Below are 24716 nucleotides of genomic sequence, written 5' to 3' on the forward strand. Positions count from 1 at the left end.
ATACCATGAAGTTTCAGTAAAACACAAGGAGGCAGAAAAAAAACGTCGGAGTTGCCCTTTTAATTGCCGCAGCCGGCAACATCTTTTCCCTCTTGTATTTTTCTTTCAATAAACCACTACTACTCGAATCAATTTCTTTAACCGAAAATTTGAAATATTCACACACCCCTAACAAAAATTGTTTCAATGTGGTCCGTCAGCAAAACATTAATGGAAGAGTAGTTTAAAATTTATAGTGGTGTCAACATCTTTTCTGCTCCAATTAAAATTTTAGAACCATGCAATTCGGTGGGAAAGGAGAATTCAAAGCAAGGCACTCACATCAGAAGCACTCTAAAATATGCGGCAAGTTCGAAAGATGTTATTAAGAAGACTCCACTGTTTATGAGAGTGTGCAGCACCTATAGAAGTCAATGGTGGGGTGTATCTGCAGCTGACTGTCAGCATGCGTTTGTTGTCCGAAAATTCAGTGAGACAAAAATCACTCGGGAGAAAGAAGCTGCATGGGCCAACTGCCGAGGCAATTGCCAGTCTAGACGCACAGGCAGGTGATCGTATCAGCATGACTCCTGTGCTTGAAAAATAATTTGTTTCTTTCCTAACGATACATCACATAATTTACTCAGTTCAGTAATCCCTTGTGGGTTTCCTATCACATTTCTTTCAGACAATTTTAATTCAGTTTTTCATCTTAATTTTTACACACTTCCACACTTAGTTCATTTCGAGTTCTGGAGCACGTATGTGTGCTTGATGTGTAAAAGCAGTGGCAGTGTTCAGAAAACATTTAGTTTTCTGTTGTCTTGTGCTATTACGGTTCTTCATATAGATAATATGCAACCAATTTACTTGCACAGAAAAATAGCTATCAATTAAATAATATCAAGGCTGTCAAAATTTCTACGCCAGACTAACAAACCATGTTAAAGAACCAAACATACAGCCACCCTATGCCTGACACTTCAAGAGCATTTGCATCTTCAACACCAACTTTCAACTTTCAAGACTCCTCATGAAATGCAGAAAAAAAAAACATTACAGGACCAGCATTTCTATATTTTTAATGGTGCTACACATCTCAGAATAAGATAAAGAACATCAACAGCTTGCATGTATCAACAAGAATTGGAACCATTGGCGCCATTTGAGTATCACTGAAGGCATTTCAATTACTGCTACACATACTCCACTTCATCACACTCGTGTTGCGCAAATAAAGAAGCAAAGTTAGTTTCATTGCAGTTTTCATGCCTATAGGCATTTCCTTTGATCACTCATGCTCACACAAAGCTGGCACTGGTCAAAGCAGAACTTTACGCTGCCAAGTTGACACATCATCAATGTGACTATAGTCAGACACAAGTCAAGAATGCAGTGACCAATGCCGTTGACCGGTTCTCATTATGTCACAGCTGTGATGCAACAGAGGCTAGGCAGCACAGCAAAATTGCAAACTGCTAACCAACCTTTAGGCAGCCGAATGTGATTGCGTTACAAGTCACTTGCCCTCCTTCGCAACTCTACAAGCGCCATTACGGTACGCACGCATCCATCTTGGAGCCTCTTTCTTTTTGACAAGTGTTCCTTCGCCGCTCCCCTACCCCCCCCAACCACGTTATGTGCCTCATGTGAATTACCCACTAGCCCGAACCATCATCCTTCCACATTATGTGCCCTGCTACCTGACTCGATGTGCCAAGCACAGAGCAGTGGAAGCTTCCCACACGCTCCGACTGCTGCATAGCTGGCACCCGGCCAACCATTTGACCCTCCGTGTCTGACTCTCATTGACTGACTGTGATGTGACGTCATGACCTCTGCAAACCAATCCTGAATTAGTGTGATAATGCACTCAGTTTTTCCTTGAACATCAGCTCTAATGCTGTTGCGTTAAAAGGAAGCACTCCTTGTGAGCACTCCATATGGGAGTGAGCTCCTTAGCACTAACAGCCTCTCTCCAACTTCCCCTTCACCTCTCCGCGCACTTAGCCCAAACAATGAACAACCCACTCCCCATGCTACGGGGACAAAGGAAACCCACTCCCCATGTCACGGGGATAAAGGAGTGTCTCCTTTTCTTTCCTGCCCAGCCTCTCACGCATCAAACTGCGGTGTATTGGGAGCTGGTCGACGGCATTGGCTGCAGGGTCCCCTCTGAAGGGAATTCGCCACTGTATTCTTGACTTGAATCAGGCTAACAGGACAGAGCTCAAAATTACGGGTATAGCAAAAAAAAAGGAACTGTAAAGCAAATAAGAAAGCAAGGTTGGGAACAAAAAGAAATGAAAGCTGTAGCCATGCAGCCACTTCTTGAATGAAATTCTCAGCGGAGAAAGGTTGTGGTGAGAACCACCGAAAGGGCACGTGTACGGAGTACTGTTATCAGATGCCCAGCACTTCCTGATCGAAGGGCAGCCAGCCATAGCACTGCTTGGAGCCACAGAAACATCTCCTTCTGCCCCCTGTCGAGGAGGAACCGGAGCCATCAGAATAGTCATACGTCAGCTCCTCCCCAGCACAAATGTCCTTTCTCGCAAACAGCGCCAGTTCGGGCACCACGCACTCCGTCCTGACAGGCATCACCACCAGGTTGGGGTCGCAGGAGTGATTCAGGAATCGCCCGACGCCACCAACCCGGCTGGGGTCCACAACGAGTGTCACAGCACCGCCTTCACGCAGCACCATCACGTAGTTGGGATCGGCGGGGCCCAGCTCCTTAACCCTCTGGCGCGCTACGTCGAGGCTGATGACTTCTCCGGCGTACGAGCAGACGTAGCCGCCCTGAGGGACATGGTCCACGGTTCGCACTCCGAACCCTTTGCCGCGAGTCTTGAACACTTGCAGTCGGCAACGCAGCCCGCACTGAACGTTTCGATTGGGGCAGGCCGCGTCGCACGGGCACACTGGCGAGCACTCAACGGTGGCCACAGTCGCAGCAGGGCTACGTGACAGCGGCTGCCGGCAGCGCACCAGGCACGGGCACTGTGCGCCGCAAGCTGCCTCGCAGCTGCAGCCAGTAAACGCCTCGCTAAACGCCTGTTCATCCGATCCGGGGCCCGGCACATTCGTGGTGGTGTACTAAGAACAAGAGGGTTGTTATCATGAGTCAGTTCATAGCCTCTACAGTGATCAGTAACGTCCAACGCGCGAGTCCCGTAGGGACGAAATTCCAATTCAAAGTTCCCGGTGTACAGTGCGCGCGAGTTCGACTGCTGCTGCGAGGCTACTTGTACAGAGCAGGATATGGAAAAAGAACGAAGCAAGTAGAATATCGTTTTCTTTCCCAACGACTATTCAGAGAACCCAAGCAAGCAGAGTTCTCGGAACCGTCACGGGAGTTCGTCCGGCCTTGAAATCATTCCCACACGACATCACGTAGACGCGTCCGTCCCACCGAATATAATTTCGATCTCCGAGAATGAAATGAGGCTGCTCGTCGCTTTAAGCAGGTCGCACGCATCCTGCAGCTCAGCCTGTCGCGTCTCCCGATCAGCTTGGCCGCGCGTACGTACTACGCCAAGGAGTGTTACGGTAAACGTGCCACCTCCAGCAAGCGCCCGCGTCCCTTCTCCAAGTTTGGGAAACTTTCGCTGTCCCAGTGCGGGCATCTCGCTCACCCGCCCGCCCGCGAATGTCAAGGCCGGGAAACTGGTAAATGTGATCCCATTTTCAAGGGCACTCACCTCGAAGTAAGGAAGGTCCTCGGCGTCCACGTCATTGAGAAACGAAACCGGCGTGCGCTCCAGCCCGCCGCTGATGTCGTCGCACGCGGGATTCGCCATCATGTTGGCCGACCCATGTGCACTGCCCTTTGCGGACAGTGCCGCGGCTGACGATGCCTCGACGAAGTCCGACGCGCTCCACCGCAATCTGCTTAGGCTTATTCCACGACGCCTGCACAGGCAAAGAGCCGCTGGTTGCAGAGCATGGAAACCGCGCTGCTGCCTCTTCCGCACCGCGTCGCGAACTGCCAGGAGCAAAGTCCAGCAGCGGAATGTTTCGCGGATGGGTTTTACCTGGACTGCAGTGCGTCACTCAAGGCATAATTTTTCTCATCTCAGTCTTCCTCACGCACGGTAACGAAACGCGTCACAGGCCAGGCGCGTGGGAACAGAAAAGTCTCTCTTCGCTTGCCTGGCTCCGAAACTAAAATGAGGTTGATGACGCCACGAGAGAGAGAGAGAGAGAGAGAGAGAGAGAGAGAGGGAGAGAAAGAAAAAGGAAAGGAGAGCTAGAAGGGAGAGAGACAACAGCAGATGGCCGTGGACGCAGCCTCGCAGACAGCTGCGTTCACATAACTGTATATTGCCAAACAAATATTTAAACATTCTTCTATAAAACAAAAAAAAATATTATAAAGTATTGATTAACTCGGGACTGAAGCTACATTTTTGTCGTTTTTATTCAGAGCATAAATATTTACCAATGATGATGACAATGACTAAAAGACAATTGATTGGTGGTGACATCTGATGGCCAGGCAGTGCACTCAAAGTTCTTTGGGGAAACGAAGCGACGAAGCCGTCATGGAGGTGCGCGGAGAATGGTGAGCTTCCTGGCATATTTCTCAACTGCTTTCTGAAGCATATCTGTTGCGGAACTTTCAAAATTCTAACAGCACCAAGTCGATCAAAGCTCGGGATTCGAGGATTAACCAAGCAAGTGCTCAATGCATACGCGAGAATTTTATTTTGCTCATGATGGTCCCGCGCGGTTGTATCCTCGAACAAAGGTATCAGCTTCCGTGAGAGAGGATGCGGAAGATGACATGTTTTTGCACAGCGCTGTTTTGCTGTACAAGGCGGAGAAATAAATCAGCTTCTCAGAGAAATAAAAACACGCATCGAACGCACGCTTGCACGCTGCTGAACGATTGCAAATTGGTTTTATGGCATCGTGAATAATGAAACGCACGGACGTCGCGCACATAGCGTCGGTACGTATGCAGAAAAGAAATACGCAAAAAAAAAATCGGACCGGTATATAGGTATCCGCTGCCTTAATCTTTCATGCGAGCTTAAAAGTGCACTTCTGATGTGGGTTGAACACGCACGAGCCTCCCCTGCCGTGCAGCGCGGGCGCGTACGTGTTACGTTGTCGTGCGCGGAAAACAATACATTAACATATACAGATGTTAACGTTTTTATTCAGCACATAAATAAGATGCAGATACAATCAGATAATTGTCTGCAATAAGTCTGCTTGCAGTTTGCAAAAAAAAATCCTTATTAATAGTAGAGCTAGTTTACTGTTTCGCTTGTTTCTGTTATGCTTTCCTGCATAACTTGAGTGTGCGAGGAAAAGCCTGCTTTACAAACACAGTGCGAATTTTTTGATTGCTTCCGCGGTTTTTGCGGCCTGAGAGGGTCGACCTCCATTTACTGGAGCCGTTGTAAGAAGAGAAAGGCAGAGCTGGCTTTTGTAAGTCGATGAAAAGGCGTGAGACGATATTATCAGCACGTCGATCACTTCACCTAAAAAGCTAATGAACCGCGGAAGACGGCATCGCTAGCACTCTACTACACATGCATATTTATGGGCGCTTTTCTCAAGCATAACAAAGCGGCGTGGATGTCACTGAAGTCAAAAATACTTTAGTCAATTGTCTTGAACCAAGATGGCCTCTTTTAAAGGCTCACCAAGCAGCTTGATCCCACGTCAAGCCTTCGCGCTAACCCGTACGTGATCTATGGCCATAGCAGACGTCAAAGGCGCCCCCTCGCTTTGTGCTTGATTTTTTTTTTGAAAGCCTAGTCGAGGAGCGTTTGCCAGGCCGTGCGCGTACGCGGAAAACACGGGGAACCCAACCGCCAGCGTGGGAACAATGCCCGCGCTTTTGTGACGCGTGAACCGCTTAAGCACACGAATCGTGTAGCTCAAAAGAAACACACACACATGCGAAGTTGCAGACGATGGGGTCCCCAACGGCCCCTTGCCCACCTGCCTTCGCTGTAGTCACGTGACCCCTGTTCAGCCAATCGGCGCCGCGAGAGGTGAAGCCGTCTCGCGACGCCGCCGAGTTTCAAACGGTTGCGGACAGGTGAATAATTTCGATCGCGGAGGCTGCTGTCTTGACTTGAGCCCTTGAAGACCCGTACAGATGTCAGTGGACAGCAACGGTCGCTTCCGGACGGTGTTCCTATCGGCGTGCTGAAACTCTCGCTTTGCGCCGCTGTGTGAACTACCACCGAAAGTGCAGCGTCAAGTGCAGGCGTGGTCAGGTGAGACGCTTTCACCCGACCGCGGTGTTTTTTTCGCGTGAACCTGCGGCCGCTTCAGGAGCACCGATTACATGCACGCTGATCTGATCTGCACGGGTTAAACGCGATCATGCGGATAATAGGTGGTACTCGAACACGCGATCCTATCAGCGCAGCGCAGCGGATTGCTTATTCTTCACTCATTCGTCACATGCACCCAGAAACAAAATGGGAAACCAAAACCCGTTCTGTCCGTTTTCTTTTTGAAACTTTTAGTTTAAAAAATTTATTTCCAGACACTTCTGGAGTTCTTTGTAAATCTAGAAATAACCGAAAGGATGACGTACAGACCAACGTAGATTACTTGTCTTTGTGTGGCCGCCAGCAGAAATGCACCCCAGGCCGTCTCGATCGTGTCCCAGCAGGCAAATTAAGAAGTGTTACAACTTTATTGAGTTGAGATAATCGGCTGTGTCGGATGCTCGTGAGGTTACTAATCGCAGGGTAGGCTGTGGCGGTTTGGGTGGAATCAAAGGCACTTGTTTTCAAGTGGTGCCACTTCAAAAAGCAGGTGGGTTTGTAAACGATCCCACTTGCTTTCAGGTAAAAAAAGTTGTAAGCAAGTGGTTTGCACAGTGGGACCACTGGACTGCAAGATAGCATTAAGTGGAACCGCAATCCATGTGAACATTTCCATATGCGACAAACAAGGCAGAACTAATATGATTCAGCTTAACCTAAATTGTATGCATCATTTGCTCAATCACTGCGGCTGAAATTATGTGAAATAACTGTGCTCAGTGGGCAAGTGCCACTGATCCCAGTATGAGAGTCGGAATTAAGTAATGTGTTCTGTAGATGTACACATGTGCTAATGTTATTAGTGTCCATATGTATGCGTTTCTTGTGTGATGCATATGCTTGTGTGTGTATCTTAATTTTTATGACAGCATATACAATTCTCATAGTTTCCAATTGTCCCATGAAAATGTTGGCACCGGTCTGAGCATTGCCCTGCAGTCATAACAAATCACTTTTCCTTTCACAACTTAATAATATGTAAGTTGATTAAAGGCATGACTAGAACCAATTTCAAAATCCAACTGGGACCAACTGAAATATCCAGTCAGTTTCAGTCAGTCCCAATCGGTTGCAGTGTTTGTTCTTTTTAAATTGGGAACTTCCAAATCATCCCTTTTGCCAAGTAGTCCCTCTTGCAAGCGGTCCCACTTAATTTCCACACACTTTTTGGATACCGCACATAACCAGTAAGCTATGCTTTGAAAAATAGGACAACATAGCATTTATGGCATTTACCTTGTTGGTGATGGCCATGAATTAGGTCGATTTCACGGGCTCCACAACTTGGGCAAGTGCCAAAACGCTGTTTCTGATTCCATCCAGACTGCCATCACCATAAGCTCTTCAATTAGTAACCTCACAAGCATTCACAGCCAGTTACATCAGCTCAATGAACGTTGTAACACAATTACCCCATTTCAGCCGCGTGACGACCAGCGTCCCGCATCGTGCGGTGGCCGACAAACTTAGCCCATGAAAGTTTCCATTCCTCTGCATACTTGACACTGGGACCCGCTTCGTGGTCATTCTTGGGAATTGGCAGATTTAAAATCCAGTAACTTCGCGATTGTGAGGGTTTGGAGGTGGTGCGTCGCCGCCATTTTTGGACGCCTACGAGGAAAGAGCCCCGCCTGAGTAGATCAGGTAGCTTGAATTGAACCAGTCCCAGTTTAAGGCCAAAGCGGAGATAGTTATGTTGGGTTCAGTGGTGCATTAGCATTCGAGGCTGTCTTGTACTATGAGGTGCCCCATCTGCAGACAAACTGGAACCTAGCCTGCTGTGCTGGTAGCAACTGCAAACATGCAATATTTTTGTTTGATGCCACACTAGGAAACATGGAGGCTAACGAAAAGGGTTCAGCTTAAGTTAAGGTCAGCGCAGCTAGCTATGGAAAAAAAAATTATAGATGTAACGTTAAGAAACTAGAAGTGGGCAGAGTGAGTGAGAGAACAAACGCGGGTTAATGGCATCCTGCTTGAAATCAAGAGGAAGAAATGGGCTTGGGCGGAATAAAGTCAGGTGGGTGGATGAGATTAAGAAGTGTGTGGAGATAGGTTTGGTTTTGGTTTTGTGGGGTTTAACGTCCCAAAGCGACTAAGGCTATGAGAGACGCCGTAGTGAAGGGCTCCGGAAATTTCGACCACCTGGAATTCTTTAACGTGCACTGACATCGCACAGTACACGGGCCTCTAGAATTTCTCCTCCAAAGAAATTCTAGCCGCCGCGGCCGGGATCGAACCTGCGTCTTTCGGGTCAGCAGCCGAGCACCATAGCCACTGAGCCACCGCGGCGGCTCTGTGTGGAGATAGGGTGGCCACAGCTGACAAAGGACAGGGTTAATTGGAGAGACATGGGAGAGGCCTCTGCCCTGCAGTGGGCAGAGTCAGGCTGTGATGATGATGAAGAGTTAAATGATTCTACCTGAGCAGTGTCCATTCCTGCTGGCACCAGCAACTAGGCACTTTGTGGCTCCTCTTGGAACCAGGTGATGTGAAGTTGTACTGTGGGGTCACGCAAACCAACTTCAGTAAAAATCCTCCATGCATTCTCAGATGGGAGTAAACAGGAGTCTTATAGCCAATATTTCTAGCTGGCAACAGTTCTGCTCACACTTGCTGGTACCCGCTTATTGCAGCCCTTTCCTTTGTAGAAAAGAACCACTGTGGCAGATAACAGTTTAACAAGCCACTTAAAATGGAATCATCTTATTTTCAGTAACGTAACTGAATGTTCTGTCCGGTGGCATATGCACAAAGATGTCTGTCCATGCTCCAAGAGCACCTGTTCAGCTTAACGCCATTTCCTGTCTGCTGTGAATCATTCCGTAATGTGAATGCTTATTAGAATGAGGTTTGCTCCCAAAGCGGGTTATTCTGTCTGTTCTCAGTGGCATTTGCCAACATTGGAAGATCCATTACTGAAGCAAAAATTGTCCATCATACATCACCTCAGTCAGAAATATAAAATACCTGTGTAGCCAGAATATGGGTTTTTGAATAATGGAGTAATTACTCATTGACGTCCACCCGAGCGCAGCCATACGGCTACAAAGGAAAGCTATACACATCTTCCTCAGAAACTTCGTAGTTAAAGAAAAATTCGCCCTGGTCCGGGGTTCGAACCTGGGACCACCGCTTCACCGGAGCAGTCGCTCTACCAACTGAGCTAACCGGGACGGCAATCTTATGGTAGGGCGAGAGCGAATTGATCAATAACTCGAAGTGGGAACAGTGTTGACCAAACAAGAACAAGAATCTCTCAAACAAGAATCTCTCATAAGAGATTCTTGTTCTTGATTCAGAGATACCATGTAGTTCCAAAAGTAAATGGCATTGGCTAAGAAAACATTGCTCAGTTGATTTTAAACACTAGCGCCAAATGGCAAATTTCTGACCTATAATAAAGTGAGCAAACTGTGAGTTCATGAATCAAAGTGCTTTGGAAGATGCGGGACAAGCGGTAACGCTAAGTGCAAGTACAGAACGAAGTATTGTGTTGAATCATGTAGGCAGGTTAATGACTGTGGCAGACATACAACACAGGTGGAAAGGATCCATCCAGATGGTTATCAAACCTTTCAGTTCCATTGGTTGCATGTGCGAGTGCTACGGAACCGCAGCAGAGTGGAATCTCAAATATGTAGGGCAGACGGGATGTTGTATTAATAAGCGTCATCAAGAGCACAGAAACTCTTTGACTTCGCGCTGTGGGCAGCACCTGCCAACACATTGCTAGTCTTGTGAAAAGATGAAAAAAGAAAAATGCATGCCACTTTTAATTGATACAAAGATTATAGGCTGTGCAAGGGACAAAAAGGCACGTGAAATCATTGAAGCCTTGCACATTGTAAGTTAGGGGCCTGATAAGTGTGTTAGCGAGGCATCGATACACCTGTATAGGAAAGAGCTTCACTTTCTTGGTTTGATAAGACGATTTCGTTGCACGCGTTGTGCTTTTGAAGGAAAGGGGTTTCGCTCCAATTAAACGGTTGTTAGTCTGAGCTCGTCCTCTTTGCTTCTCTCTTGTCCCCTGCTCACTTTTATGTTTTGTGATCGTGTCGTACCAACTAGACCCTCATTGCTCACTCTTGGAATTTTACTCTAAGCCGAGGCTACACACACACAACATAATTTTTCTGCCAGGTGGCGATGGGTGGAATATCTGGAAGGTGAAGATGGAAGACTGCTGACTCTCCCATTGCGTCTTTGAATCTAGGAAAAAGCAGTGCACTAGCACAAACACGAGGAAAGAAGGGACGAGACACAGCACTGACCTCAGAAACTTGCACATCCTCATTCCATGGCTCATGAAAGGCAAAAAGCCCCCAAACAAGGCCAGGACTTCAGGGGGTAGAATGCACTTGCGAATGCAGAACCCAAGCATACGTGACTTGCATGACGTGTTGGAGATTACAGGAATGAAACGAGACGGATAGGTGAGGCAGGAAGACAGGATAGAGCCCCTTGTACAAGAAATGAAGCGGAATAGCGTAGACTGGTGGGCGAGTTGGTACGACATTCTAGGAAAAAGCAGCGCACTAGCACTAGTGCTAGTGCGCTGCTTTTTCCTCCATTTTGTCTACGCTATTGTGTCTTTGAATCGTTCCACTGCCGTGTGGGCTTCTAATGGGTGGAGGGTGGAGATAGGTGATTTAGTGGTGGGTGGCGCTTCTAGAGGGTAGAGTTGGGTAGGTGGTGGATAGCACTTCTGGAGGGTGGGGTTTGGATGCGGGTGGGGTAGGAGGTGGATCCAGAGTGGCAGTGGGTGGCGCTTCTGGAGGGTAGGGCGTCACTCTCAGAGGCTCGGCACAGACAGTGCCGGTATTTAAACGCGACAGCATTAAGGCTCCAGTTCTGCAGAAAATCTGGCATCATTGCTGGCATTGTGAGCGAAAAATCCCTGGAGAAGCAACCTAGGTGGGCCATCTCGGTCAACCTGACTGACTCGCACAAACCCCACTGGTGGCCGCATTTAAAACAGCTGCCTGACAGGGCAGTGCCGCATCGCTTAAAGGGGCAGTGAGGAGAGCTCTATTAATATTTTCTTTAAAGCAAAATCTGATAGTTTGGCATTTCATGGCTTTGTTGCCACTAGGCCGGCAGCGAAAGATGCATTTATTTCTAAGAAATTTGGATTCGAAGTTGAAGAAGTTTTCCCGCCGCTCTGATTCAAACTTGGGATTCTCTTACGACGACACAGAACTGAGTGACGTGAAACATGACGTGCACATGACGTAACGCAGACTCCGTGATTTCTGGCGGCCAGCAGTGCGGCCTGGCAGCAGCTGGAAAGAAAGCTACCGCCGGCCGCACGTTGAAGGCATCTATCGGCTATTGCGGCCGTCGCTACCGTCGCTTCGTTTACGTATGCACCGACATTTTGCCAGCATTCCGATGGATCCCGTTCTCAAAGTCATCAACGAAGTTCTCGCAAATAGACACCTTTAGCATACCGTGTACCTTGTTACCATTAGCGGAATACCGGGAGCCCGCCGGTGAGCAGGTGCTGATTGGTCCCGATGCTGCAGGCGCGCACGTAGCTGCCGGGTATGTGGCGGCATCTGGCGACGTCAAGGAGATTTGCGCATGCATTGGCTCCGCCTCAGTGATTTGTGGCTTCTCGTGCCCTAGTGTTGCCAGAACCATTGGTTCTAGCAACACTGTTTTGTCCTATGACGTCATCACGCTTGTACTTGCGAGTTTGGCCTGTGGCGGCGATACCTGTATTTTGGTTCTTGCTCTTTTCTATGTTACAAGAGCTTTGTTGTCAGTATGAGTGGCGTTTTTGTAATCAGGAGCTGGTATTCTGTCGATACAAACCAACTTCAATTTCTCCTCAGTGTCCCTTTAACCACTGCAAAGCAGAGAATGACCAATTCTGCACATATGATCATTATCACTATTCGAACAACTTCCATCCGTGAACAGTAGATCGAAACACCAGAACCAAAGTGAATATCAAAGAGCCAGCACATTTAATTCGCATATGGCCAAACTACGCAAATTGACTGTCATTTTTTCTTTCACCACAAAGGCACCTGATAACAGCAACTGATAAAAGGAGCAATTCTTCAACAAGGGGAAGCTTTGGGCCAGTTGGTCTGACATGTTGGAGAGGAGGAATAACCGCGAACTTAGACGAGACTGAAGAACGAGAAGAGGACAGGACGAGCGGTAACTAGCAACTGAAGTTTATTGGAAAAAATAAATGTTGCAGCAAAGGTTGCATCTGCACATTGCGTACCTAACACCGTTACATTACGAGAACTGAGATAGTGACACATGGAACACAGGAGATAGTTAATGAAATATGGAACACAGGAGATAGTTAATGAAATAAATCGAAACTAACAAAAAAATAGCAATGAAATGCCCGTCACAGGTTTAACAGAAACTGGGTCTCTTTATCTAAAAGCGCCACGGAAGGCTCACTCACACACATATCAATTCTTTGTCAGAAGCACAGAGAGCATGTCCCAGCGGGCACACACAAAGGAAGGAATCCTACTTGTTTGGATGCAGACAATCAGCCACTCTTGTGCAGTGACAGTGAGGGCTGGGTGAAGCGTATATCTCCCATATTATGAGGGAGAGGCTTTGGAAGTTTTCAAAGTACCCTTATCCCTGTGCTTGGAAGACACCTGTGTGTTTGACAAATGGTTCCGCTGCTGCACACAGAGGTGCTTCCCAGGCATAGCTAGCGATAAGCGGGAGACCGAGCATGTGTGGGTGCTTGTCTCCTGTGGCTTTGTCACATGAGTGTATTTAGTTTCATGTCACTTCCAGTCAGGCACTGCTTGTCAGCATACGTCACTATTCCCTTCCTATGTGGGTGCTTTTTGGTTTGGATTGTCGAGTTTTTCTTGACCGTATCTTAAGAAGAGCTAGCTCTGGTACCTAGACAGGTCGGCACATTACCCTAGACCAGTGCACATGGCCCTTTTACCCTAGCAAACTGTGACCAGATGTGGCCTGCGTGACAGACTTTCTGCAACCAGTGTTTTTGTTGCGTTAGCAACACTACGCCAGGTTTTCGCCTCGGCACGTAGCCGGTGGCTGGTAGGCATGAATGGCCTTGAACAGCCGTTGCCTAGCAACCGTTACAGCTGAGCTCCGCCAGGTGGCGCCGCCATCGGCGGCGTCGCGCACGCAGTCGCTCGCTCCCGCCAGATGCGTGCTCTCCACCGAGGTAGAGGGTGAGGAGGTGGCACTTCGCTGGGGTATATATGCTCTTCGCCTTGGTGGAATCTTGTCGTTATGGAGAGCGCTGAAGAGAAGTAATGGTGACAGGACCAAGCTAGAAAGAGACAACGCGCTCGAGAGACAGCAGAACGCGCTGCATGACTCGAAAAGCATCGCAGCTAATGCAACTGACCAGGCTTAGCCAGAGCTAAGCCACGCCTAATTTTTTTTTCGCTGGGGTATATATGCTCTTCGCTTTGGTGGAATCTTGTCGTTATGGAGAGCGCTAAAGAGAAGTAATGGTGACAGGACCAAGCTAGAAAGAGACAACGCGCTCGAGAGACAGCAGAACGCGCTGCATGACTCGAAAAGCATCGCAGCTAATGCAACTGACCAGGCTTAGCCAGGGCTAAGCCACGCCTAATTTTTTTTTCGCTGGGGTATATATGCTCTTCGCCTTGGTGGAATCTTGTCGTTATGGAGAGCGCTGAAGAGAAGTAATGGTGACAGGACCAAGCTAGAAAGAGACAACGCGCTCGAGAGACAGCAGAACGCGCTGCATGACTCGAAAAGCATCGCAGCTAATGCAACTGACCAGGCTTAGCCAGAGCTAAGCCACGCCTAATTTTTTTTTCGCTGGGGTATATATGCTCTTCGCCTTGGTGGAGTCTTGTCGTTATGGAGAGCGCTGAAGAGAAGTAATGGTGACAGGACCAAGCTAGAAAGAGACAACGCGCTCGAGAGACAGCAGAACGCGCTGCATGACTCGAAAAGCATCGCAGCTAATGCAACTGACCAGGCTTAGCCAGAGCTAAGCCACGCCTAATTTTTTTGTGTGGCTTCCCTTCTGTGCAGAGCAGTGGCAAGGGCCCGCTGCCAACAGGATGAACCCTGGCCAACAAGCGCCAAGCAGAAAGCACCGCTGCTGCCTTCATGGAAGTGCCGGGGGCTCTCCTCACTCTCCTCCTTTTTACCTCCTGCACCGCAGCGCCACTGCCGCAGGGAGCAGCCACCAAGACAGACCACGAAGAGCTGGCCTTGCTGGAGGCAGGCTCGCCCACACCCCGTCCACCAGCAGTCACACTCGCACCGGAGTCAGCTAACACCACTTGGCCCCATGACGCACTGCAAGCAGCCAATGCAACATTCCCTACACTGCAGCAGGCTGATGTCTCCCTCGAGTTCCTTGACGGGGGTGTCATGACAGAGGCCACGACCACCTCCCGCAGGGAAGGGGTGGTCAGCGAAGATGCCTCGACCACACACAGTGGAGAGGAGCATTTAGTCAAAGTTTCAACGCAAGCGTTTGAAACGCCCTTCCCGGTTTCCTACCAACAAGCCACTACGCAAGGTTTCTTGGAATCAAATGAAGATGTACTTGACTATGAACTCAGCTCCCTCAAGAACAAGCCGGCAGACAGATTGGTGACTGTACCAGACACCCCAGCGAGCAGAAGCAGTGTGGCTCCCACAACAGAGGAGGACAGCACACTGAAGGAAGCAGTGCAACTGGTAAAACCAACACATGCCTCCGGCGTCAGCGATCCGTCTGTTGTTCACATTGATGAGGAACCCATGTCTTCGAATACTTACCTTGTTGAGGTGACTACGCCACTGTCTACCTCAGCTCCTACCGTCAGCAGTCAAACTAACAGCAAAGATGTGCACCTTTCTACTGGACAATTTGTGGAAGCACCAGGTATTTCGGAGCTTACTAGTAAAGTTTCACCAAGTGAAGAGCCCAGCGCAACAATAAGTGCCATCCAAAACTACTCCGAAGTACAAAGCCTTACCCACAGCACTCCAGGTGCTGATGCATCAACTATCGTGGCCACGGAGCCAACTGTTGTACCGAAAATGGAGGAAAGGACCAAAGGCCCCACAGCTGAAAGCAGTGAGGATTTCCAGCAAGCTTTTGCATTTAGTACACTGGCATCCAGTGAGGAACCGGACAGCAGTGGAGAGGAAGATGTTGAACTGCAGTTAGAGAGCCTTGTGATAACACAGAGCCCAACAATGAGGCCACCAAAAATTCAAAGCTCGCCCAAGATGCCTTCGACTGCCAACTTTACAAACGTTCCACTGCCTCCTGATGATGAGTTATTGACTCGCACTACGATCGTGCAAAGCAGCACAGTGAATGAGAGTTCCTACTTGGAACCTGTGACAGATAAGTCACCTGCAACTGAGGCACAGTCAACACTGGGTGACCTAGAGAACACATCAGCCCTTCGTACAGAGCAGCCAGATGTGCGACCAGAGCAGCAGCCTCCACTAAACAGCTCAAGTGAAACGACTACAGTCATAGCGCTCAAGCATGCCACTGTGCCATCAGTTCAGAAAAGTGCCAGCCAAACAACAAGTGACGATGAATATTCAAGCATTACGCTGCCATTCACATACAGTTCTACCCTTGAAAACATGAAACCAAATGCCACTGCTAGCATAGCAGCTGAGCCTATATGGGAAGCCAGCACAGTTTCGCAGGAACTTCCTGTTGCTTACAACACATCAGAGCAAACTTCTTCACCGCAGGTTGACTCTGTAGCTTCATTCCAGTCAACGAGCACTATTTCAACCTTAGTGACTCCTGAAATTTCATTAGGGGTCATTCCAACCAAAGTATCAGAGGACTTGGAAGCACAAAGTCCACCATATCTGGCAAGCACTCCTGAACAAGAAAAAACAGCCAGAACATCCACAGAGGCATTTAACCCTACCTACAGTGATGAAGTGCTCCATTCCAAGGTCCCAGAAGACAGCTCATCAAGATCTCCACAGCCAACAACATACACCTCTTCAGACCCAACGCTTATTGCACAGTCATCAAATGATGACACTGCCTCTTCTTCAACCTATGCTTTTGATGTGACAACTCAAGAATTTAACACAGAAAGCACTACAGAGATAGCACCATCACAAAATGTGGGAAATGAAACAGTCACTGTATTGCCAACTGCGTCAAGTGCCGTGCTAAGCACAGTGTTTGCTGATCATGATGATACCGCATCAGAAGTCAGCACAACAAGTCCCAGTAACCTTACAGAACCCAATGCAACTAGAGGTGCAGCACTTGATGAGAGCATACCTAAAGCTGACACTAGTGAGCTTGCTAGCACTACTGCCATAAGCTTGGAGACCCAGGCATTAACACCACAGGGAAGTGATTCCTTGCACGGAAATGAGTCGCCACAGCTGGTTCCAAAACAGTCGACTTCAACAGAACATGTTCTTCAGAAAGAAACTGAGACAGCTCACAGAGAGCTTGAAACAACGCAGGCACCGAGTGGTATTACGCAATCCAGCATGCCTTCTGACCTTCCAGTCAGTGCAAGTGATTCACCCACTATTCTGGATGATGAGCTGACAAGTGCACTGCCTTCAGTGGCCAGTGATTTGGAGGGCAGTGAACAGCTCTCATCGCATTCTCCAGTGAGCGTGAATGATACGACACCGAGTGCTCCAACTTTAGAGCAGGAGACATTGCCAGCTCTAGTGCGAGGTGTTCCAGACGACAGCAGTGCTTCCCCTGTTGTGTCGGACGTTTCAATAAGCGTCACTCCTGAAGGGGCGGCAACGGTTCCGCCTGAGCTCACAAGCTCAGACAACGATTCCTCGACTCTGGCTGCACCGCCAACTCGTGCGACCACCACAGAGCCGACTGCACCACCAGTTTCCGAGCGGGCCAGCCCAGAAGACTCGGCGCCTCCTGCCACTCTGTCAACTTCGACAGCCTTCCCGACGACCACCGGCAATGACGTCGCGTCTTCGCCACCGGCCGCGACCTCGCCGGCCCCGCGCAAGGAAGTCGGGGCCTCTCCGGGCTGCGTGCCCCTGGAGCCCCCTCGGAGCCCGACGCACGAGTTCCGGCTCGTGTTCAACACGTCGGCCGAGTTCTCGTGGGAGCAGGTGGAGGCCCTGGAGCAGCGCATCCAGCGGTTCGCCCGCGACGACGCCTGCCCGCGCCGATTCGCGCGCACCGCGTTCGAGCTGGGCCCCCCGCACGTGCTCAGCTGGACCGACCCGTCGGCCAACTCGAGCTGGTGCGACCGCGTTGCCGTCGACGCCCTGCTGCGCACCATGCGCGCCGACTCGGGCCACCCGACGCCCGAGGTGACGCGCGCCTTCTACCCAGAGTTCAAGATCGTCGGCGTAGAGTTGCGCTACCGAGGCGCCTGCGCCGACCGCCGGGGCGCCGCCGTGGTCCCCGTCGCGGCCACCGTGGTCGGGGTGGTCCTCTCGGCGGCGCTGGTGGCCGGCCTGGCGACCCTGCTCTGGCGGGCGCTGCGGCTCGTACCGTCGCGGTCGCGCAAGCTCGACGTCACGGCGCCCTCGCCCGCGGCCCAGCAGCCCTCGTTCGACCTGAAGCAGCGGCGACCCATCCTGCTGCCGGGGGAGAACCGGGCAGCGGCGGGCACCAACGGCACGCCCAGCAAGAGCCCGCACACGAAGCCCAACCCGCCGTTCGTGGTGGACACGGACTTTTGCTACATCAACCCAAACTTCCTGGAGGTGGTGAAGCCCTCGCCGCCGCCCCCGCCGCCCTACCGGCGGTCGCTGGACCGGCGCGTGCGCAGCCTCGAGGCCGTGCTGCCGGCGCCGCCGCCGAGGCCCCCCCACGGGCCGCACTCGACGCTGGGGAGCCGCAGCCTGCGCAACGCCACCCCGGCCGAGCAGGACGAAGGCACGTCGTCCAGCTCCGGAGTGGAGTCCGACGCCCAGCCCTCGGGCGAGGCCAAGTCCAACGAGAGCAGCTGAACGAGCCGGCGCTAGAACAGGGCGCCCGGTCGGTCAGCGGTGTAAGAGGCCTGCACTGACGTCGCAGCGGAGGACAATAACCTCCGACACGTACCACATATCTGGCCCAAACTCAGAATGGAAATAACGAATGTGGACAAGTATCTGTCACTCTGACTGGTTAAGAACCAGCCACAAACAACAGACAGTAGAGAGAGGCTCTCGGAGCAGAGGTAAATTTGGGGAGCTGTTAACCAAGAAATTGCATTTAGTCGAGTGTCCCCCTCTCTCTCTCTGATCTTCTACTGAAGGTAAGAGCTGAAACGACACAAAGACTGCCCATGTGTCTTCTCCGCTGCGACGATGGAGCAGGGCCCGTAGACGCAGCCACACTTCGTAGGTTTTCTGTGCACAGCCGTGCTCATTCTACATTATGCAGACAGAGTTCAAAGCAAATGAAAGAAGAAAATGTCCATAGCTAAATTTTCTGCTGCCTGCTTTGCACTGTGCATCAAGTGCTTGCTTTTTTCTTTTTGCGGTGTGCAAAAAAAAAAAAAGGCAAGGAAACAACATCACTTCATAGTCATGCGTTAATCATAAAAGCTGATGCCATCCTACTCTTCAACATTCGAGCTGAAAAGAAAAAAAAAAGACCTTACATTAGTCCTGCATGAACACACATCTGAGCAGGCTAGTTACTGACATGCTGTGTTTTCCTCAGTTGTATCCATGCATTATTTAGTTAACACACTTTGAAATCAGTTGCGAAAAGCTCAGAAATCCTCATTGTGTTGCAACACACACTGTGCAACGCTGACTGCAGGTTTGTCCTAGCACTCTAACCGCTCTCTTCAAGCCGTTAAGTCATGCTCTGTTAGCGAAGTTAGTGAAGGTCTTTTCTTTTTTTTTCCGAATGAATTCCAAGCGGGCACCTATGTGCCTACCATTTCAACAAGTACAATGCACTATGAGCTACTTTGTAACACATGAAGAGCTGTGTCCTGAAATCTCTGCACGGTCACAATGTCTGCGTGCACTGTGGGACACTCAGATTGTAAATTTTAGATGTGTTGCTTGCAGTGGCAGCTAGAGAAGCGTATTTTTGCCTTAAGTTGTGCCCTATGTGGGGCAGCAGTTGTGTGTGTGGTGTGTGTGTGTACATCTCTGTTGACGAACCATTCCTGCTTGTCTGGTGACTGGACTTGTGATGTGAAGAACCACCTCAGCTGTCATACTGCTGAAGTGTGGCAGTGTCTCATGGCTTTCTTCAGTTGCACTGCCAGCCGACAAATGCGCTTTCCCAGTGAACTTTTTAGAACTGCACATGGTGTTCACCCCAGAGGCATTACGTGTGCCAGCAGATTCCATGCTCTTGATTCGGATTCACACGTAGCATGCTGTCACGATGAGCAACAGCATTAGCTGAATGCATCACTTCTCTAGCTGCTTAGTGATGACACTCAGATGTGTCTACCTCCTTCTATCGTGAGGCAGCACTAATCGTGGCTTGGTTGGATGCAATAAGCATCTACATGTTACCTGTAGAGCAAATATCACCTTGGGTGAGAACAGCCGCACTGAAAGCTCATTGGAAAGAAAAATGATTGGTGTAACGTTAAGAGATCGGAAGCGGGCGGATAGGGTGAGAGAACAAATGCGGGTTAATGACATCCTAGTTGAAATCAAGAGGAAGAAGTGGGCTTGGGCAGGGCATGTAATGCGAAGGCAAGATAACCGCTAATCCTTAAGGGTAACGGAGTGGATACCAAGAGAACACAAGCGTAGCAGGGGCCGGCAGAAAGTTAGGTGGGCAGATGAGATTAAGAAATTTGCGGGAATACAGTGACCGCAACTGGCGAAGGACAGGGTTAATTGGAGGGACATGGGAGAGGCCTTTGCCCTGCAGTGGGCGTAGTCAGGCTGATGATGATGATGATGACTGAAAGCTCGCATTACAGCTGAGAGTGTAATGAGAGCTTGTGGAAGGTGTATAAGTAGTGTGCCTGCAAAAGAACATCACTCTGTCACCCACTGCTGATACTTGTCGAAGCCTCGGTGAGGGTTTCGGTGAAAACAAGGTGCGGTATAAAACTACATGCTTGGCATTGCAAATCATGGGCGAAGCAGTCAGGTGTTTGGTTAGTGAACCCTCTGATTATAATTTTTACTGAAGTGAACTATTTTTGGGTGCGGATAGAGCCAGAGAAAATCGTTACTCTTACCTCTCGAGGTCTCGGTGAGGGGTAGGATGAAAAAGTGGCAAGGGGTCAAATGAAGCTGTGTTTACTTGAGCCACGTTACAACGAAAGATGCCTTCCTGTACTCTGGACGTGTCACAAACTACTTTTCGGGCACAAATGTAGCCAGCATGAAGAGGCACACTAGCTCTGGCAGTGTTGCACGCCATGTACAAAACGCAATACAGGTGATGCAGCAAAAGCGAATGTGGTCTTCTGCCTGCTAACTAAATCGTCCAAAGCGATGTGAATCTGGCAACACTGTGCACTTCAGCAGCAAGGCTGCTTCCAGAGTGCTCTCTGTGGTGGACGCCATCACTGCAGCTCATCCAGCTTTATTTTTGCACCATGGTTGTATATAGAAGATGGTGACAGTGAAACTGCGACGTTCTAGAGCACTGCCTATAATGCTGGCCTGCAGTAGACATACTGTGCCCCACTGTTTATGCAGTGTGACCATATGTGGCTTCACGCGCAGCTAGCCGAGTGACTGCACTGCCACCTAGAAACGCCACTTGAACAGCAGGACAGAAAAAATGAGATGTAACCGACTTAGCAAGCACTGTCAATCAAATTGGAAGTGCAACAGATGCATACGTAAGCAAACACACTAGTTAAATTTGTGACAGAGATAAAAAAAGGCAATGTTAGGCAACAAATTGATAGAAAGCTCAACTCAAGTAGGCACATGCACAAGGCATCCCTTAACTCTAGAAGCCTCTCTGAAGGCTTGTCGTCCTGGCCTGACGTCCTCAGAGAGATATGTGCTTGACCATCAGAGCCAAGCATAATGTCATGTGCAATCAATCATGCGTGTGTCGGGTCTTGGTAAGGAAATGGCCCATTAGTGTGCTTTCCAGAGCAATGTTTTTGTTTTACAGTGTTGTTAGGTTTAGCCCTATCTTCACTGTCCTAACACACATGCAGCCAGTGCTATTGCGCAGATATATACGTTTGTTGTGCTTCGATTATACTTTTGATTTGGTATCAGCACTTGATCAGTTAGTTAATGCTCAAGCAGAGTCCATGCATACTAGGCACTGCTCTAGAAAGACTGCAGTGAAGACTATGCATTCCAGAGCTACTTTATTCCAAGCTGCTAGTCCCCCTGTGCATTAGTCCCGCGCTTGTGTCCTGTCTGATGATTTGTTTAACAGAGAGCTCACCATAATGAGCATACATTATTTATTGAGATATCCTAGAAGTGTCTATGTGTGTAAAGTTGTGTATTAGTGGCTTGAGTGTCCATGTGTAGAGAGTCACTGACAGCCAGGATGCAAGTAGTGCTGGAAGTTTCCTATTTGTTTATTTCACTGCCCTCCAAATGAACTGTGGTGGTACGTGAAACAATTCTGAGACCAAAGTGCGACGAATAACGAAACCCGTGAAGCAAAATGCTGCCGACAGATCATCCCCTGTGCACTGATTTACTTGGAGTCACATGGTTTACATGGTTCCCTGCGCGTGCAGGGAACCATGAATTTGTGAACTACTAGAACAGTGGTAATTGGGCTGTCATATGTGACCGACTCGATTGTCCAGCACAAGCTAAAAGTGTTTCATTCTGCTGCTGTAATGATTCTGCTGCTGTTTATTATTAGCACTTGTATGCATGTGCAACCCATTTCTGTTTTCCCCATCCCCCTTCTTCTGCAGCTGTTGTATATACATGGGTGTACCTTGCATGCACCTCAACGCAGGCCTGTCGAATTAGTGCATGCCATGTGCCATGATAGCACGTAATGAGCGCAAGGACACCCGGCTAGTCTCTCCATTAATGGCCTTCCAATACGTCTTACCAGCAATGGATCAGAATAACTTAATAATAGTAAAACACCTTCTCAACAAGTTAAGCGAGTGCAATACAGTAAAATTCTTGCTTCCAGATTATATCCGAGTGATAGATGTAGGAGGCACACATCTGAGCCTATGGCTTGCATGTATCCTGTGCTCGGCACTTTGTAGTCCGTACACAACAGACGGGTTTTTTTATGTCAAAGCACAATCTGAGGAGCGTAATCTCTCTCTCGAACCACAGGATTCGAACCACGCTCGTGTCACTCTCTTCCGCAACCTGCTCATCCTTTGTGATTGTCGTATAAAATTTTACTTTCCGACGTCCTTCATTGCACTGCCTCGTGCTTTGTGCTGGTGTACTGTTTTAAAAGTGCACTAATATTGCAGCAGCCAAAAAAAACTGCGGATCTGTGAATACTTCAGGGCTACTCCATGAGCAATACTGGTCACAGGCACTTCGTACTCGTTTTTCAGGTTGCACTAGCCCACTGCCAGATGGCTCAAACAACACATGCTCATAGTGCAACCCTGCATGGTCTTAGTGATTGTAAATTGCTCAGCAGCGCCTTTTGGCCCTCCATCGACGACGTATTCTTGGCCCAATTCTTACGCACCTGTTCCCATGCAGTTCTCACCGTTTCTTTTTTCCCACTATGTAAGTTAACTCAAAACTGCGAGCACTTAAAAAGATCTCAAGTGGCTGTCGCAACTCCTTGGTCTCTCTGGGCGGAAATTCCAACAAGTTGGTTGAAATAGGTTGTGTTAACACGTTTTGGTGGGCTAGTTGGTTAAGCATCTTGAATAAACAGCGCAAACGAAGACAAGAACAAAAGACAAGGAAACGGACGACACAGCGCTGACTAACAGCTGAGGGTTTATTGCTGATCATACAAGTATAAATACAGAGATGTCGGCAGAGTGGAAAGATATACAAAGTGCACTTTGTATATCTTTCCACTCTGCCGACATCTCTGTATTTATACTTGTATGATCAGCAATAAACCCTCAGCTGTTAGTCAGCGCTGTGTCGTCCGTTTCCTTGTCTTTTGTGCTTGTCTTCGTTCGCGCTGTTTATTCAAGATGGTTGAAATAGAACCCCTATCGCTGCTCATGACAAAACAGAAGGAACTATGCAGCCAGCCAGATTCCATTTGAAGACCATACATGGTCTCTCTTAGTTTCCTGCGCCTGTCCCACAAGAATTGCAGCTGTATCTTTTGGCTCACAGATGTACTATCAGCAACGAATGAAACGCAAACAAGAAAACTGAGGAAGCAACACAAATACACCATTATATTAGCTCCTAGAGAGCAAATGCAAGCGAGGTGGATTAACACTTCTTTAGAAGAGTCTTCACGCTTCCGAAATGACATTACTCTCCGCTTGTATAGAGCTTCCCCTTCCTAAGAATTTGTTACTTTTGTGTGTGTGTGGCACAATTGTCTTGTTTGCGTTTCATTTCTTGCTGGTAGTACCCGAGGAAACAGTGCACTTGTGAAATAAAAGCCACGGGATCTTCACCACTTGAGTTTGACAGGTGCATCATTTGCCAGTGTCTTTGTTGCAGATGGCATATTCCCCAAAGTAAGCACGTCAAAACGAGGTCTTTAGCAGTTCATTTTCACGTCGGATTTTTGTGGGCCTCCAGTTCTTGCAGCATTGAAGTGTGACCAGAATTTCGTGTTTCGATAGGTGAATGAAAGGAGCCTTTCTTGAGATTTGAAGCAATACGAAATTGTTCACAGTGAGACAGCAAAATGGCAAACACTGGTTTATTCACATTTGTGGTGGATTAACAACACCTGCACTGAGTGCCTGAAGCAAGCAACTGATTGATGACGTCAAGTCAAGCAAAGTAACTGTCTAATACTGTCACATGCTTGACATTTGCCCTCAGGTCACGACGTAACTTGGCAGACTAAGTAAAATGCTGACCAAACTGCAGCAATACTCTACAGAATGTCAAAGCCGCAAAACAGCATCCAATATGTTTAGTAACCGTGGTATACATTCCGGAATTGACGTCAATCAGTCTTGGCTGACCTGCTGTCCATGACAAACTGGTTCAGTGTTGCCAGTAATACAAAGGTGACCTCGGAAGGACAAATATTTCTTTTGGCTTTGTAAGAAATTTGGGTTCACTAGCAGACACAGCACATACATCCAGTACAGCTCTTGAGAAGGGAACATTAGCAGTTCATCATATTTTCCTTTACCTGCAGGTTATGGTAAAACAATCCAAGGCAAAAAAGAAAAAGGAACCCTAGTAATGTGCGCAAGTGTTCTTAATATGTTCTTTTTACATGACCAACGGTTTTACCTTGATTGAATAAGGTTGAACTGGTGAATCAGCTATACTGAAAAATGTAAATAAAAACCCCCCAACCTATTTCCGCTTGTTTCTCTGCTTCCAACACACTGTAACCAACAGAATTTCATTCAAACCAGGCATTCCAGCCAGTAATGAGTTGTGCAACCGTAC

At 48.7% G+C, this 24716-nt stretch overlaps 2 protein-coding genes across 13 annotated transcripts in view; one reads left to right on the forward strand and one right to left on the reverse strand.

Moving 5' to 3' along the window:
- Positions 1-4226, reverse strand: part of Tmem43 (Transmembrane protein 43) — a 52651-nt gene extending 48425 nt beyond the window's left edge. For 2 of the 9 annotated variants that reach the window (XM_089563738.1, XM_089563736.1), the window contains exon 1: positions 3684-4208. In XM_089563738.1, the coding sequence (XP_089419864.1) occupies positions 3684-3718 (35 nt within the window). In that variant the 5' untranslated portion in view covers positions 3719-4208. Of the gene's footprint in view, positions 1-3683 lie in introns of all 9 variants that reach the window. The other 7 variants (XM_089563739.1, XM_089563745.1, XM_089563741.1 and 4 more) reach the window with 6 other exon arrangements.
- A 286-nt stretch (positions 4227-4512) lies between these two features.
- On the forward strand, positions 4513-21033 carry LOC149325225 (uncharacterized). 4 transcript variants are annotated; one of them, XM_089563294.1, is made up of 3 exons: positions 4528-4546; positions 12316-12455; positions 14319-21033. In XM_089563294.1, exon 3 carries the CDS (start codon positions 14397-14399, stop codon positions 18219-18221), a length of 3825 nt encoding a protein of 1274 aa, XP_089419420.1. In that variant the 5' UTR covers positions 4528-4546; positions 12316-12455; positions 14319-14396; the 3' UTR covers positions 18222-21033. The 4 variants fall into 4 exon arrangements, with proteins under 4 accessions (XP_089419421.1, XP_089419420.1, XP_089419419.1 ...); XM_089563293.1 differs by lacking the exon at positions 4528-4546 and adding an exon at positions 6040-6221; XM_089563295.1 differs by lacking the exon at positions 12316-12455 and having other exon boundaries at positions 4513-4546.
- Positions 21034-24716: the final 3683 nt, after the last annotated feature.

Source organism: Amblyomma mixtum, chromosome 10 (genome assembly GCF_055824585.1).
Source record: "Amblyomma mixtum isolate Tamu chromosome 10, ASM5582458v1, whole genome shotgun sequence".
NCBI lineage: Eukaryota > Metazoa > Arthropoda > Arachnida > Ixodida > Ixodidae > Amblyomma > Amblyomma mixtum.

Excerpts from the sequence above, each read along its gene's own strand:
- LOC149325225 (XM_089563295.1), top strand. The coding sequence starts at position 14,397 with ATGGAAGTGCCGGGGGCTCTCCTCACTCTCCTCCTTTTTACCTCCTGC.